At 35.4% G+C, this 16334-nt stretch overlaps 2 protein-coding genes across 2 annotated transcripts; both read left to right on the top strand.

Moving 5' to 3' along the window:
* The first annotated feature begins 575 nt into the window (after nucleotides 1-575).
* ccl19a.1 (chemokine (C-C motif) ligand 19a, tandem duplicate 1) lies at nucleotides 576-2701 on the top strand. Its single transcript, XM_058775493.1, has 4 exons — nucleotides 576-749; nucleotides 1543-1666; nucleotides 1870-1990; nucleotides 2423-2701. The coding sequence occupies exons 1-4, from the start codon at nucleotides 674-676 to the stop codon at nucleotides 2459-2461; spliced, it is 360 nt and encodes a 119-aa protein (XP_058631476.1). The 5' UTR covers nucleotides 576-673; the 3' UTR covers nucleotides 2462-2701.
* Nucleotides 2702-3253: 552 nt separating this feature from the next.
* Nucleotides 3254-16094, top strand: tctn2 (tectonic family member 2). Its single transcript, XM_058774500.1, is given in 19 exon segments — nucleotides 3254-3437; nucleotides 3714-3827; nucleotides 4240-4313; nucleotides 9503-9624; nucleotides 9626-9702; nucleotides 10097-10197; nucleotides 10510-10709; nucleotides 11207-11327; nucleotides 11428-11563; nucleotides 12021-12104; nucleotides 12651-12761; nucleotides 12858-12932; nucleotides 13043-13132; nucleotides 13214-13331; nucleotides 13427-13530; nucleotides 14527-14674; nucleotides 14843-14986; nucleotides 15179-15267; nucleotides 15769-16094. Coding segments are annotated over 19 exon segments (2190 nt in total). The 5' UTR covers nucleotides 3254-3277; the 3' UTR covers nucleotides 15891-16094.
* The last annotated feature ends 240 nt before the right edge of the window (nucleotides 16095-16334 follow it).

The raw sequence follows: 16334 nt of genomic DNA, 5'->3' as shown, positions 1-16334 counted from the left end.
TTGCTCTAGATTTCAAAGTAAGCATTTAATCAAATAACTCTCAGTTTACAACCTTAATATTCAGCCATTAAGCCAATCCACTCAAACCTGCAATAAACCCAACAGAATTCACCGTGTGCTTTCCAATCACACGCATGCACCAATAATAAATGATGTGACACTGTGTAAACATTAACAGTAGTTATGCAACATTCTTTTAACCCAGTGGAATCCCCAGTTCTGTATTGACAAGAATCAGTGTCTAGAAGCCGACCAAACGGTTTGTCAGGTTTATCCGAACTGCTTCTTTTCAGTCATATCGAAACATTTGCCAGTCTGGTGTCCTTTCAGTGAGAAAGTATGTGAGAGTCTGTGAGAGTTTCTATGTGGGTTCAAGCGGAGAAGAGGAAAAGAGAGCGAGGAACAGATACACAGAATGTGATGCATTGTGCCGTAAATTTAGCCCTCCTTCAAAAAAAAAAAAGGTCCAGGTCACAACCTCTGCTGCTCTGACATTTGTTTTTTACAGGACAGGGGAGGGACTATGATAGACATTGTGTAATAATGAAACTTAAGATTGTCCTATAAAGCAGGGGAGCGATGGAGCAGTGTCAGAGAAGAGACAAAGATCCTCCAGCTGCTTCATCAGGACAGACAAGACACTTGTTCCACCATCTCATCTCCTGCGGTTATCATGGCTTCAGTCCTCGTGTCTGCGCTGAGCGTGATTCTCTGTGCGGTGGTGCTCATTCTCTGCAGCAGTCCGGCAGGTAACTCATATTTTCTTCCTTCGTCTGTTCTACGTGCTTCATGAGTGCATGGTGTATGTGATCTATTTGTTCATTTGTTGCTTCTGATCCATTATATATATGATAGCAGATGTGTCCCACAACTCAACAATTCTAGTTAGTAATCTTTAAATAATTTTTCAGATATCTAATCATCTAATAAGATTCAAACTGTGAGTCAACCCAACAGCGATCAGTCAGTTTATTTATAATTATATCTTATATATCATATTATTATAAATTATATTATTATTATGACACATACACGGTTTTATTTATAAATGAAGAAATTTAAATATATATATATATATATATATTAAACATACTATTAATCTTTTAAGCAAATTAATATAATTTAATATAATAGCTAATAATATAACACTTTCTTTACTAATCAATTTGAGAAAGTCCTATATATATATATAATATTCAAAATATTAATTACATTTTGTTCAAATGCCTTAAAAAAACAAATAAAAAGAGCAAAAAACAAATATATAAATAAAGGATTAATTAGCATGTCTTAAACCACTGACAGTTCGTCTGCTATGACAACGAGCTTTTTTATTTGTAGTTAGTTATTACTCCCACTAGATTCCAGCTGTGCATTGCACATATGTTTCGGTTTATTGCAAACTATATAAGTTCAGCATTATTCACAATAAATGTTTTGATCTAAGACACTTTCACTTACAGAAGTTTTCAGACACCCATTTTCCTGTATTTCCATTTCTTGTCCCTTATCTTTTTTCTCTTATGTCTCAATCTCTCTCAGAGGCTCAGGCAGACTTGGCATTGGACTGCTGCCTGACGATTAGCCACAAAGTCATCCCTAAATATGTCCTCCTCACTTACCGGAGGCAGTTCAGAGTTGACGGCTGCCCCCGAGATGCTGTTGTGTAAGTATATTCTTCAAAGGAAACTATTGGACTGGCTCATGTGTGGGAGCCTGGGAGTGAATTAAACTATTTATGATTGCATTTTCAAACAAAGCAGATGTGAAAGAGCCTGTTTAATGGGGAATTCCATTACACTTAACATACAATGCTCGAATTGTCTACTGTTCTAGTCAAATAATGTGCAAAAATCAACTCTCTTTCAGATTCATAACAAGGAAAGGTTTGAATCTTTGTGCCCCGCCTGCAGCAGATGAGCTTTGGGTTAAAGAGACGATCAAGTTTCTGGACACCAGGCTCAGGAAGTGCAAAGAAAACAAATTTCATGTATGTAATTAACCGCAGATTCATCACAGCTTCACAGTTTTGTTTCCTCAGTCATCTTCTGAAGTATCTGATGACATAAAGCTGGTTGCACAATAGCTCGTCATTGTTATTGCACGAGCTCTGCAGCAGGTCACTTTCTCTTTTCTGGTTTTCATCTGACTCATGACATTGTTTATATGTAGTAGATCCCGATTTGGATGTTATAGTCTTACTCATACAAAACCACAAACTACTCAGCTGTGAAACCACAAGCCAAAACATCCTCCTACAACAAAGCTTTAAGCCGACCACCAACAATGAGGACTTAGTTAGACTGTGGTGTATGCTGCATTATACATGTGCTGCAAATCTGTATTTCAAATGAGAACTGTTCAAATTCAAATGTAAGTGTAAAAGTTAACTAATGGTTTTCTCTGTGTTCTTTTATTTCAGGAGAAACGCTGTCACGCCCTGAAGAATATGTCTTTTTAAATGAACGCATACACATACATATATACTTTTAATGGCAGCTGATGTAGTCAATGTGACTTAACTCACTTCAGTTTCTGTAACACATTTAGGTTCTTCCTCTTTCAGCATTTTCAACCTAAATTATCGAAACATTACAAGTTGTGTGATCTTCCCTGTTGTTGATGTTGTGTGAACATATTACTCTGTTTTTTCTATTTTGATATAATCATCTTGTTGCATTTTTAAAGCAAATAAATTGGTTGATAAAAAATACCGGTGGGATTGTATTCTTCATAAAAAGTCCTTTATAGATTTATAGACATGATAAATGCATAAACACATGATAATGTGTATATTTCAAAATGTTTTCAAACACACACACACACACACACACACACACACACACACACATTCATCTATCTAAATAGGGAATTGCACTTAACTGCACTGTAACTGTAGCCTACTGTAAGACTAAATATCATGACCATAATCTCTCCTAAACCCTTAAATACAAATAAAAGTATTATTTACATATTCTCTTTATTAATCATTTTCCATTTTTGTACACAATTTTGTACCCAAATGAACATCTAGGTCAGAAACACACGAATGTGTGTAAAAGGGAACTTTTTAGTGGGTCCTTAAAGCGAATGATTGCAGACTAATCCTAACCCTAAAATACAACTTTTGGCTTTTGGAAGTCCATAAAGACATTATTTATCGTCTGCATTAAGATTCTGCTGCTGCTTGAAGCCGTCTGATTTTATTACCTCAAATCCACAGCTGCTCGGTCATTCAAGCACACGCACCAGCGCTAAACGCCACTGAGCGGCGCTAATGAGGCGATCTATACTGTGTAGCGCTGTCGCGCCACACGAAGAAGAGGAGTCGCCGTACCAACGCCACATTATGGCGCGATTATCATCCTCTCACGTCGTATTTCAGTTTATATGTATAATTATTATGCTTTTAAATGACGGAACTATCTGTAATGTAGGTAAGTGAGCTTTGAGCGAATGAAATATCAGTAAGACAGTCCGTGTGCTTCACAAAACAAAGTCAGCTAGCTGTATAACTGCTAGCAAACATCTTGTTGCCATGGAGAAACAAACAAGACATATATTAATGATCTGAATTAATTATATTTTAATTAATAACTTAATGAGTATTTAAACAAACCCGTATATCCCAAACGCAACAGTACAAGTGTAACGTTACATACACAATTGCAAATCTGTTGTCAATATGGAATATATGAATATTATTATTTCAGTATTTCAGCCTGCGTTTATTCTGGCATCTGGTCCGAGAATATCATCCTTTCTGGTTGGAAACGTCTCTGGCATTTCCTTCAGCCTCAGTGCTGTTTCGTCCTCAAATGCAACAGGTAGACAATTTTTCAAACCGTGTTGATGCTATAATAACTGTATTTTATCTGCTATACACAAATGTATGTGTTTCAGAATCTAGTGTGTTGCCTACCTAGACAGTATTTTTGGGAATCAAAGTTGTGTTTAAATACCCAGTAATGCTGTTATGATGTTCTGTTTATAAATAATTAATTGTGCATAATTCCCTTTTTTTTTTTTTCTTCACAGTTTTCCATGTCTTTTTTCATTAATCAAAAGTGTTCCAGATTCAGAACATTTGTTCTGGCTTTACTTTAGGTTTCATGTACTACTATGTACATTTATTCATTTAGCAGACACTTTTAGTAACTGTATATGAATGTAAAATCTGTAAACTCTAAGCTGTAATGCTTGGACTTTAATGAATGTTTTCATTGTGAATTTCTTCAGGTAGCATCCCGTCATCATCCTGTAGGCCGGTTTCCCAAACACAGTGGAATCTTTCAAATGAATTAATTGGGAAGGTGAGTTGATTCTGCCGCATTAATGGTAGGTTTATGTATGATAGAGGGGCAAAAATGAAATGTCTGTCTTCATTTTGATTAGGAGTTAGTTAGAATCAGCAACATGGAAAGAATTTAGAGCAGTAAACAAGCATCAACACAACAAGCAATTAACTTGTAAAGTCCCCGTTGAAATATCAGGGAAATTAAATCTGTGTTATTAACCTTTATTCCAGACAACCTGTCATTAAGCAGGGTGTGATCACCTACGCATCACGTTTTTGTGCATGACTGAAATTTCCCCACTGTTTTCCTGTTTAGCCTTATCAGTAAAATAGTTTGTACAGAGATTTATGTGAGCTGCAGAACTTGCCCAGGGCAAGTTTAGTGGTCTTTTAGGGGATAACTTAGTAAAATGAGAAATTAGTTTCCTTTCTATTTCACCTCAGCACAGGTGTTTGCAATATTTCTACTACAGACAGTAATCAGTACCGTAGGTCCTTTTTCTGGTGATTTCCACTGACGTGATATGTCACTTTCTTGTAAGTAAAGAAAGCGTCTTCTGAGAATAAATGTGACTGTTGCATCATTTGAGGTCAGTAAGATCAAAGATGCATTAAGCTGTTTAAAAGGGATAGTAAAGCTATTTATAATGTTATAAACAGTTTGCATTTCAAATAAATGCTGTTCTTTTGAATTTTCCAATAGTCAAAGAATCCTGAAAATTTTTTTTGCACATTTTCTACAAAAATATTAAGCGGCACAACAACATTTTAACATTGATAATAGTAAGAAATGTTTCTTGAGCAGCAAATCAGCATTTTAGAGTGATTTCTGAAGGATCACGTAACACTGAAGACTGAAGTAATGAATGATGCGGAAAATTCACAGAAATATAAATTACCGTATTGTCCCGAATATAAGACGACCCTGATTATAAGACGACCCCCCTTTTTCCAGATGTACCTTTTGGAAAAAGGCTTTTTGAAAACCAAATCTTGTTTTATTGTTTGTTTGTTTGTTTGTTTTTCTCTCTATAAAACACATTTTTTTCTTAAATTATTTTCAAATTGCATATTTTTCCTATTTTAATTTTTGTTTTGAAAGTATGGTAAATACTGGTAAAATGTACCAACAATGATATTGAAAAATATACACTTTTTGATATACCATTGAAATAACAGGTAGCCCATCTGAATTATATAACATATAGGCTATCCATCTCATAGTAGCCTACCAAAATTTTATTAAAAGTAGACGTGAAATCTTATTGTAGTCTTCAAATCTGGGTACTGTCTTATGTTTTAAAATCACTTACAGAGGAAGTTTGGTCCCATCAGGCTAACATGACCGTCACGATCATGCTGCTGTAAGCTTTTCTTTTTCATTTGTTTTCATTCACGATCTTTACAACACACATTGCATTACATATTTCATGGCATACTCGTTATATGCGTTTTTGGCGCCACCTATTGTTGTGGGTGTATTATTGACATGTCAAAGTCTAGACCCCGAATATAAGACGACCGCGTTTTTTCAGATGTATTTCCAAGAAAAAAACATCGTCTTATATTCGGGACAATACGGTACATTTAAAATATATTAAAATAAAAGAAAATTATTTTAAATCGTAATTATATTTCACAATGTTACTGTTTTTACTGTATTGTTGATCAAATAAATGCTGTTTTGGTGAGCAGAAGGGACTTCTTTTAATAAACATTTTAAAAATCGTACCAACTCCAAACTTTTGAATGGTTCTTAGACGATTCACTTAAACAGACCAGTAGTATGAATTCATTAAATATCTTGTCATGCAAGATATTTAATGGGACGGCTTTATTATAACATCCACAAGACATGATAATAATATTATTCATAATACGTTTCTTTTTAAATGACCCTTTAAATGATAACAGTGTAATATTTGCTTCAGCTCATAGCATGGAATGGATCTGATATTTAAAAAAATGTTTATCTATTGTTCATATGAAATCTAGATGTCATCACAATTCATCTGGTTGACTTCTTCAGTAAACATGATGGAAATATCCCTGACATTCAAGTTTGACAAACTGCAATGACATGCCACTTGCAAAATTGTCGTAGGAGTTTTAAATCATGATTATTAAGGGAATCACCTCAGAAGGAGTGGCTCAACTGTACATTTTTACCACTTGGTTTCCTTAATGTATAAACCAAAGTTTTCCTCTTCACAGTAAATGACATACATTATTATTTTGTTGAACCGTCTTCAATCATTTGAACTGTTGCTTTAAAATTAGAAGCACACAATTCCCTAGAATATCATTATATGCTTAAACATTAAGATTTGTACTCATGGAAATTACTAAAGTAGTCAAAACCTGTTCATTAGAAGGGGGTGACCCAATACTTTTGGCAAAATAGTGTATATTTGGAGACGGGCACAATCTTTATTTTTTTAGCTGCTGACCAAAATATATTCAAGTTACAGTTATATAATGAATATGGGCTCATCAAAATTGGAGAGAAGGTTAAGAAATTACAGCTTTTTAATATGTACCTACGCCCTTTTTCAAGGAACCATAAGTAATTGGATACTTGACTCAAAAGCTGTTTCATGGACAGGCGTGGGCTATTCTTTCATTATTTGGCCAAATCAACAGTTTTGGTACATTCTGAGAAAAAAAAAAGAACACACTGGTGAACTCAGCAAAATAAAAAGGCTTCGACATTCACTGAGGACAACAGTGGTGGATGATCGGAGGATCCTCTCCATGGTAAAGAAAAACCCTTTCACAACATCCAGCCAAGAGAAGAACACTCTTCAGGAGGTAGACGTGTCGCCTTCAGTCTACAATCAAGAGGTACAATACAGAGGTTTCACCACAAGGTGCAAACAAGGCCTGAATAGACTTTGCCATAAAACATCTAAAAAAGCCAGACCACTTCTGGAAAAATATTTTTTGGACGGCTGAAATTAAGATCAGCCTGGCATGGGCATGCATGGCTTCCAGTGGCACTGGGTTACTGGTGTTTAGTGATGATGTGACAGAAGACAGAAGCAGCCAGAAGCATTCTGAAGTGTACAGTTATATACTCTCTGCCCAGATTCAGTCAAATGGAGCAAAGTTGATTGGACGGCACTTCATAGTACAAATGGACAATGACCCAAATCATACAGCAAAAGCAACCCAGGAGTTTTTGAAGGTTAAAAGTGGAATATTCTGCAATGGCCAAGTCAATCTCCTGATCTCAACCCGATTGAGCATGCATTTCACTTGCTGAAGACAAAACTAAAGGCAGAAAGACCCACAAACAAATAACAACTGAAGTCAGCTGCAGTAAAGGCCTGGCAAAGCATCACAAAGGAGGAAACTCTGGTGATGTCCATGAGTTCCAGACTTAAGGCAGTCATTGCCTGCAAAGGATTCTCAACAAAATATTAAAAATGGGGGGACTGTGTATAAAATGGTTGTAACTCCTAAGCTTTTTATGTTATATTTTTGTTCAACCCCTTGAATTAAAGCTTAAAGTCTGCACTTTCAATTTCATCTTGATTGTTTTATTACTAAATTTCTATTCTGGTGGCATACAGAGTAGAAATTATGAACATTGTGTCAATGTCCAAATATATATGGACCTAACTGTATTTTAAAAATAAAAATATTTTGTAATATTTCAAATGTCTTAAAGGGGTGGTTTACTGCGATTTCACTTTTTTCATTTTAAATAGTGTGTAATGTTGCTGTTGGTGCATGAACAGTATCCGCAAAGTTGCTGCGCTGAAAGTTCAACGTAAGCGGAGATATCGCCTTTAAAAATCAGGAAGTTTAATGCCTACAAAACGACTCATATGGGACTACAACGAGATACTTCCCGGTTGCATACGTAAAAACCCATAAATTTGCATCAACCCCTCCCTCCGGAACATGCAAAGAGGGGCAAGGCCATGTTCTGCGGCTTTGTCGAAGAGGAAGAGTTATAGTGGAGAGTTGTAGCCATGCCGTCGAAACGGTGTTATTTTCACCCTGCTGTCAGGTCTTCTGTGTTCGGGCTTCCTACGGACGCTGTTGTTCGTCAACAATGGTTAAAATTTATGTTTGATTATGTTCCTGACAATTATAATCCTAATTTAGCTCTCTGTGCTGCGCATTTTACGGAAGACAGCTTCCAGAATCTACACGAGTTCAATGCCGGATTCACACAGAAACTATTACTAAAACATGGAGCAGTTCCAACTTTAAAACCAGAGGCAGCAGTTGTTGGGCCACAACCTGTAAGTAAGATTTCATAATTTTAAATGTATTTGCATGTATAATTTCAGACGTAATGTTTTAGTTTTATCAAGGAGTTAAACAAATGCCAACGCTGCTTTAGTAGCCAGTTAGTTAAATGCTATTTCGTGTGTCTATGACAAACGCGTACAAACATTTTGGAGCCGAATTTGTAATTATTTACTAATTTTGTAAATGTATTTTCCATGTATACTTTATGACGTAATTTTTCGATTTGATCAAGACCGTAAACACAAGCCAACGCTGTTTGGTTATAGTAGCCAGTTAGTTCGATGCTATTTTGTGTGTATAAGACAAACGTGTACAAACTTCAACAAATGATATGTAATCACAACAGCAAACTTATCAGTCAGAAACGTTTGTAAGAGCCGTGCTTGCGGAAGTTCTGCTTGACTCTCTTCATTACCGCTTTCTGGGTCTGATTCTGGCTCAAACTGATACGGCAATATTGACACCATTATTTACATTTGACCGGAGCACATGCATCTGTCGCCCGTGAAGGTAATGGGCGTGAAGTTTCCGGACAATGTGCAGTACGCAGTTTAGCCAATCACAACACACAGGACCAACTAACCAATCTGAGCCCATTGCCTGTTTCTGAGGGAGTGGTTTCATAGAATCAGGAAGTCAACCGGTCGTTCAAATGACAGAGGAGAAAGCGGCTTACAATAAAGGTGAAATATATGAAAAATAAGGCGTTTTTTAACAAACGAAACACGAAGACATGTTATATTGCACCCCATAAACACAATCAAGCAAAGAAAAAAAGCAGTAAACCACCCCTTTAAAGGTCACTTTTGTTCAATTTAATGCATTTTTTCTGAAAAAGTATGAATTTATTTTAAAAAAATGAGACAATACACTTGCCATACTCGAGTGTTGTACTACTAAATACCATTATCTTCTCCCTGTTGATTATCAATATATCAGAATGCTGTCTTGGTGCGACTGAGTCTCAACCGCAGTCTGCAGCTGTGTGGGAATGAAACATCTGTCCCAGACTGCTGCCAGGAGCCGCTGTGTCTCCAGGAGACTCTCCTCGTTTCTGCATGTGGATGAAACTCCCAAAGCCTCACTCCTTATACAGACCCAGATTTATGCCCAGTTTGTCCCCAACAAACCCCCATCTGGTTAGTGTCTATTTTCATGTAACTGAATATGAAGTTCTGCAGAACATCCTAGTGGTTTTTACTACTGTGGTAATACCATTTTTAACAAAAATATTTACAGTTTTTGGAGAACCATGAAATACCCTGGTTCATGAGTATTCCTGTCAATCAGACATTCGAATGAGGAACACTACGAGCAGTAGAGCATTGCTTTCGTAACAGCAAGGTCATGGGTTCAGTTTCCAGGGAATGCATGAACTGGTCATGTATATTTCTTGAATGCATTGTAATTCTAATTCACTTTGATACCATCATTTATACCATGGTACCACTGAGTAGTCGTTGATAAATTAAATACTTTAATGCTCATTTTAGATATATAATAATGTCTTCTGTCTGTGTTCTATTTTCACAGAAAATAAAACAGTCATTCCCAACCAAGTGTTTGAGCCTCTTGGCCGCTGCCCATGTGATGTTTCCCCAGGCGAGTGTGACATACGCTGCTGTTGTGACCAGGTGAATATCTGTTTCTAATATATCAATCTATCTGTTTACTATTGCTAAGCCCCACATTATTGATCAGTCCTGGTTTAGCAACTCTTACTGCATAGTTTAATAATTTTACTAAAGAAAAATTACTTGCAATGTCACAATTCATTCCAGCCCTCATTAGAATAATATCCAAAACAATTGTTCCATATTATGTGCAGTTCATGGAAATCTATGATTCAGTTCTATGGGAAGTTTCATAAAGCTGATCTGAGCGAAATCTTAACAAAGGGGAATCAGGAAGTCTAAGGTTATCTCTGAGTGTTTTTCTTTTTTCAGGATTGTACTCAAGACGTTCTGGGGTTGTTTGTGAATCAGTGTCTTCCTGGACCTTTCGGGGGAAGTTTCAGTCCTGTTCCAGAGTATCAGTGCTCATCTCAGTCCTCTGAAAATTACCCTGATTGGTTCCCCTTCCTCTGTGTCACCTCCCCCTCGGACAACAACCCCTTTCTGGGATTTTTCTACAATGGTGGGACAGTGTAAGGAGAGGAAGTTTTTCAGTGCCTTTTTTGTTTATGTCCAAATTCATGTATTTTTACACTTACTGAAAAATTTAAAAATTTTGGGTCAGTGAGAGAGCCATTTTTTTCTGCTCACAAAGGCTTTATTATTTAAAAAAAAAAAAAAAATCAACATTTATTGATATTGTGAATTATTATTATTATTATTATTATTATTTGAAATAATGCTTTTCTATTTTATAATATTTTAAAATTGTAATTTATTCCTGTGAGGGCAAAGCTGAATTTTCAGCAGCTATTCTTCCAATCTTCAGTGCCATATGATCCTTCAGAAATCATTCTAATATGCTGATTTAGTACTCAATCATTTTTTTGTGATTCAACAGGATTCTTTGATGAATAGAAAGTTCAAAAGAACTATATTATGCATATAATTCATTCTTGCTAAATAAAAGTACTAATTTCTTTAAAAAATAAAATGTTTGGTGATTTTCTACATTTGCATGTTTTTACAGCTCTCCAAAGCCCAGTCCATCATTTCAAGCCCTGCAGATGACAGCTCCCTTACCTCCCATTAACTACCGCCAGGGGGATCCAATATTCACTAAGGGTGACCAATACTTCACCATCCCACAGGTTAGATGCAGCTACATTGCTAGTGCATGTATCAGTTTATATGAGTGTGACGCTTTCGTGCATGTGATACAAATATTAATCCCAGTTGTGTTGTGAGCAGAACTCTGGACTGGGCCAGTGTGCGGAAAATGCTCCAGTGGCATTTTTGGAAAATTTTGAGTCTCAGTGCGTGAGGAGGCTGCAGTTCTGTCCACCACCTTCTGATGACTTGAGAGTGGATATTAAAGATGGACGGGAGGTAGAGATACAGTATAACAGTTTTCTTTCCTATCCTCCTTTTATTATCACAACCAAACATGAGAACATCCACCACAGATTACAACATGATGCATCATACCATCAATACCAACGTTTCTTATCGGCCCTGTAACAACTCAAGGTTCAAATATATTTACAAAGGTTTTGCAAAAAGATGCATGAAATTCCTGAACTTGCATAATCAACAAAGTTTCTATATATGATAAAACATTCTGAATAGAAAAAATCTAATATCACTTAATGCAATTTATCAGTGTTTTAAAATGCAACATTACAAGGAATAGTGTGGTTGTAGTGACTAGACTGTAGTGGTTATAGTCTACCCTCAATGATATGCTGTAGATATGTAAATATAGCTTGAAACTATTGATTGTATTGTCTTTCTGTGCATGCAAATATGTATATGTGTGACTGTTCATATGTTTGCATACGTTCCAGGTATCGTCACAGTCAGTGTTGTGGATGAAATAGCCGATAACCTCGGATTATTTCTGTCAAATTCTCGTGAGCCCATATCTGGTCAGTTGCATGAACATTTCCAGCAGTTATTTTTTTAATGCTAAGTATATTAAATATTACATTTAAATATTTTGACTATATTATATTTAAATAGATATAAAATATCAATAATTTACACTAGTGTTCAAAGATTTGAGGTCTGTAAAAAATTTTTTTAAAGAAACTAATACTTTCATTGAAGTAAAAGAAATGTGTGGAATATGTTTTATTAAAAAAAAAAAAATTACAACATTTTCAACAATGTTTCTTGAGCAGCAAATCAGCATATTTAGGATGAATTATGAAGGATCGTGTGACACTGAAGACTGGAGTAATGAAAATTGAAAATTCAGCCTCGCATCACATGGATAAATGCAGTCACATGCAGTCTTGGTGATCTTTAAAAGATCCCAAACCTTTGAATGGCAGTGTACATAGTAAATAATAATACAGAAAATATTACTATCATTTTGCTTTTGGTAACATTGTTGTCAAGATTGACATGAAGTGTAAAGTTGGAAAAAATGTTCATTGTGTAATTATTGTTATTATTATTATTTTTTTAAGTGCGACAACAGTGTGATGTTGTTGTGGCCTTACGTTACACTCTTTACTGGAGAGAGAACGGCCTCACTGCCATTACTGTGACACGGACCACTGCAAACATCACTGTACCTGGTGAGTCTCACAATATGACACACCTCTTCACTGCACCTGTTTTCTTATGCACTCCCTATCGTTTTTCTCTCTTTTTCTCTTTTGTCTCCCATCTAGTATCTTTAACCAGAAGATACTCTGCAGTGTTTGAGAATGGAAACGAAACATCTCAGTCGAATTCTGACGATCCAGGTTAAAGGAACTCCCATGATACATCAGTTTCAGATGCTCAGGAACTTTATATTAGGTCAGAAAATGATTTGTAATGCATTGCTCTTTTTTTCCCCCTGATGTTTGTACAGGTTACCAGGTGAAGAGCCCAGTGATCGGTGGTATTTTAGACTCTGATACAGAAGTTATACAGAGGGCCCAGATCAATCTCTGGCAACCAGGTAGTGCAGCATATGCATATTCATCAATATAAAACTACTACCCAAAAACATTAGTTTGATTCTGTGCTGTGTCCTCTGCAGGTGGAGATGGCCTGTGCTCCTCTGCTGAACTGAGACCAGCTCTGTTTGGGATCAACTCCACATCGGGCTGTACGATTCCTGTGAGTTTGCTGAATGTGACGCAGTGCAGTCAGTTGAGGTGAGTAACACCGCTGAACGGTTTTGAGCACAATGCACTAGTTTCCTGTAGAACAGTTTCATCTGAAAAGGCTTCTTTTGCGTGTGGTTTCACAGAGAAACAGTGCTTGACGTCCTTGCTGGATTAGTGCCTGCTACACTTGTCTCCACAACAGGAAAACCAAACTTTTCCAACCTATCAGACTGGGTCAACATTACTAGTGAGCACTACAATTATCTGTAATATGTATAATATATCAAACTGTTTTAGAGTCTAGTTATACTTTGTTTTATAAAATGTGTAGTTGCAGCTTTAAATTTCGATCAGGCTGTCTACACTACCGGTCAAATGTTTGGAATAATTTTTTAAAAAGCATTTTGATTTACATGCACACCAAATCTGCATTTATTTGATCAAAAATACAGTAGTATTGTAAAGTATTATTGCACTTTAAAATAACTTTTTTATTTTCATATAATTTATTTTCGTAATTTAATCCTGTGATTCAATGCTGAATTTTTAGTATCATTACTCCAGTCTTCAGTGTCACGGTATCCTTCAGAAATCATTCTAATATGCTAATTTGGTGTTCATTTGTTACAAGTTATTATAGGTGTTCACTGTTCAATTATTATTGTTTTTTTAATATTATCAGTGTAGAAAACTGTTTTTGCGGCTTAGTATTTTTGTGGAAACTGGATTTTTTTTTTTCAGGAGGAATAGAAATTTCAGAAGAACAACATTTATTTTATTTGTAAATACCTTTACGGTCATTTTTGATCAATTTAATGTGTTTTTGCTGTATAAAAGTATTCATTTCTTTAAAAAAAGCCTTACCCTAAACTTTTGAATGGTAGTGTTTCATGGTTTCCACAAGAATATTAAGCAGCAAAATTGTTTTGAACATTGATGATAATAATAGGAAATGTTTCTTGCGCAGCAAATCAGTGTATTAGAATGATTATAATTACACTGAAGACCGGAGTAATGATGCTGAAAATTCAGCTTTGTCATTTTAGAAATAAATTACATTTTAATACGATATGTTCTGATAGAAAACATTTTGAATCGCAATAATATTTCACAATATTACTGTAATTTTTTATCATAATAAATGCAGCCTTGATGAGCAGAAGAGACATCAAAAATCCACCTGAAAAAGCTGACCACTGCTTTAAGTGATTGAATGAAAACTATTCTTGCTCTTTTATTTCAGCTTCAGTGCAGAACTCCAGTCAGCCAGCAGAGAGCAGCAATGGAGAGTGCTCTGCTGTTCCCACCAACCTCCGCATCCACGTGTGGAGCGGCATCATGGGAAGTGTGCAGGGTGTGCCTCAGACGTTTATCCAGGCAGTGGAGATTAGGTACAGGACTGCTTCATTCAGCCTTGTATTGTTCTTATCATCTCACTTTCCTGATAGCAAACATGATAGCTTTTCCTTAATGTTTGAGTGTGATGTCTGGATGCATATACAGACTTTTGATACTTTGAGAACGTTCTGTTTTGCATTCACTCTTTTTCCAATTTTCAGTTTCATAGAAACAACATGGAGGATAGAGTGTGGTATGGGCATGGAGAACCCATGTTCAAACCCAGAGCTAATGCAAAATTTTCCCGTGACCTCGTCTGTGACCTTTACTGACAATCCTCTTATTACACAGCCCCCTAGATCCAGGTGGGTTCTACACGCACACATATAATTGAGATTACTGTATAGATACAGTTGCATTTTAATTTCTAAATGTATTTATGTTTACAGTTTCAATTTATAGCTTGCATATACAACATTATTTCTCAAGTACATATACTGTAAGTTATGCAGTCTCATGAACTCTGAAGGTTTATTGGGGAATCTTCTCTGCTGCAGGTTCAGTATTAACTTCACTGAGTTTGACTGTGACAGGAATGATGTGTGCTGGCCCGAGCTGGCCTTCCCTCTCACAAGATACTATACTGGTGAGGGCTTGGATTTTTTTATGGTTTCTAATAGACAGAAATAACCTTGAAAACACTTGATGTACTATATCATTTTTGTTTTTTTCTATGTGTTGGATTCTTTGCTGAAATTGTAGCACATTCTTAAAATAAGTTATCGCTCATGTTTTGGTATATTTGAATGGTTGATGTGAAATATGAAGCACTAAAAGTAATCTCCTGCAGTGTGACATGCTAGACCTCATCTGCAACCGTTTTAAAACATCTTTTTTGTAATTCTTGTGTAGACGGTTGTTATGAGCTCATTTTTGGGGACAACAAAATATTTATGCTTTAAAAATGTAATTATTCACACTGCAGAACTGTTTAGGTGAGCTGCACAGCACCTAAACATACATTTTCTCTTTTTACAAAAATTTATACATTTTAACCTAAAACCTTAATTCAGTCTTAAAGTATGAATTAGGCTTTTTTTTTTAAATTATTATTATTATTATTATTATTTATTTATTTTTTTTGCAGGTGAGCCGTATTCCCAGGCTCTGGCTAAAGGTCTCATTCTAGTGTTCTTCTTCATCGCTGCGTCTGTTTTAGGAACACCATGGAGACAAATCAGACAGGCATGGAATACTGCTTCATTATGAAAGAAAGCAAGAGATGGAAAAAGAAAATGATCTATCAAATAGAATTTTATAATCAGTTGTAAATAGCTGTAAAGATATTATTTATTTTCCTTTTCTGGTTTGTAAAATGTTTTTTATGAATTATTTATTATGTTTTGAAAACTTTTGTAGGTCACATTTATTATGTACAAAAAACTTTTGTACTTTTTTATTAAATATTGAATACAAAATAAAAAATGTGCATATTTCATATGTAAAAACAATGTTTTGTTTCTTACACTTCTATATATGTAACAAACTATCACAATAATAATAATAATAGTAACTAATGATGATAATAATAATAGCAACAACACTAATATTAATTATTTTTTGTAAGTAAAAACACTATTTAGTTTCATACATTGTTTATGATGTAACAAACTTTCACATAAAATAATAATTATAATTTAGTTTTTACACTAA

This window comes from Onychostoma macrolepis, chromosome 05 (assembly GCF_012432095.1).
Source record: "Onychostoma macrolepis isolate SWU-2019 chromosome 05, ASM1243209v1, whole genome shotgun sequence".
NCBI lineage: Eukaryota > Metazoa > Chordata > Actinopteri > Cypriniformes > Cyprinidae > Onychostoma > Onychostoma macrolepis.
Note: the sequence above shows the minus strand (reverse complement) of the source record. Positions and strands in the feature narration are given on the sequence as shown.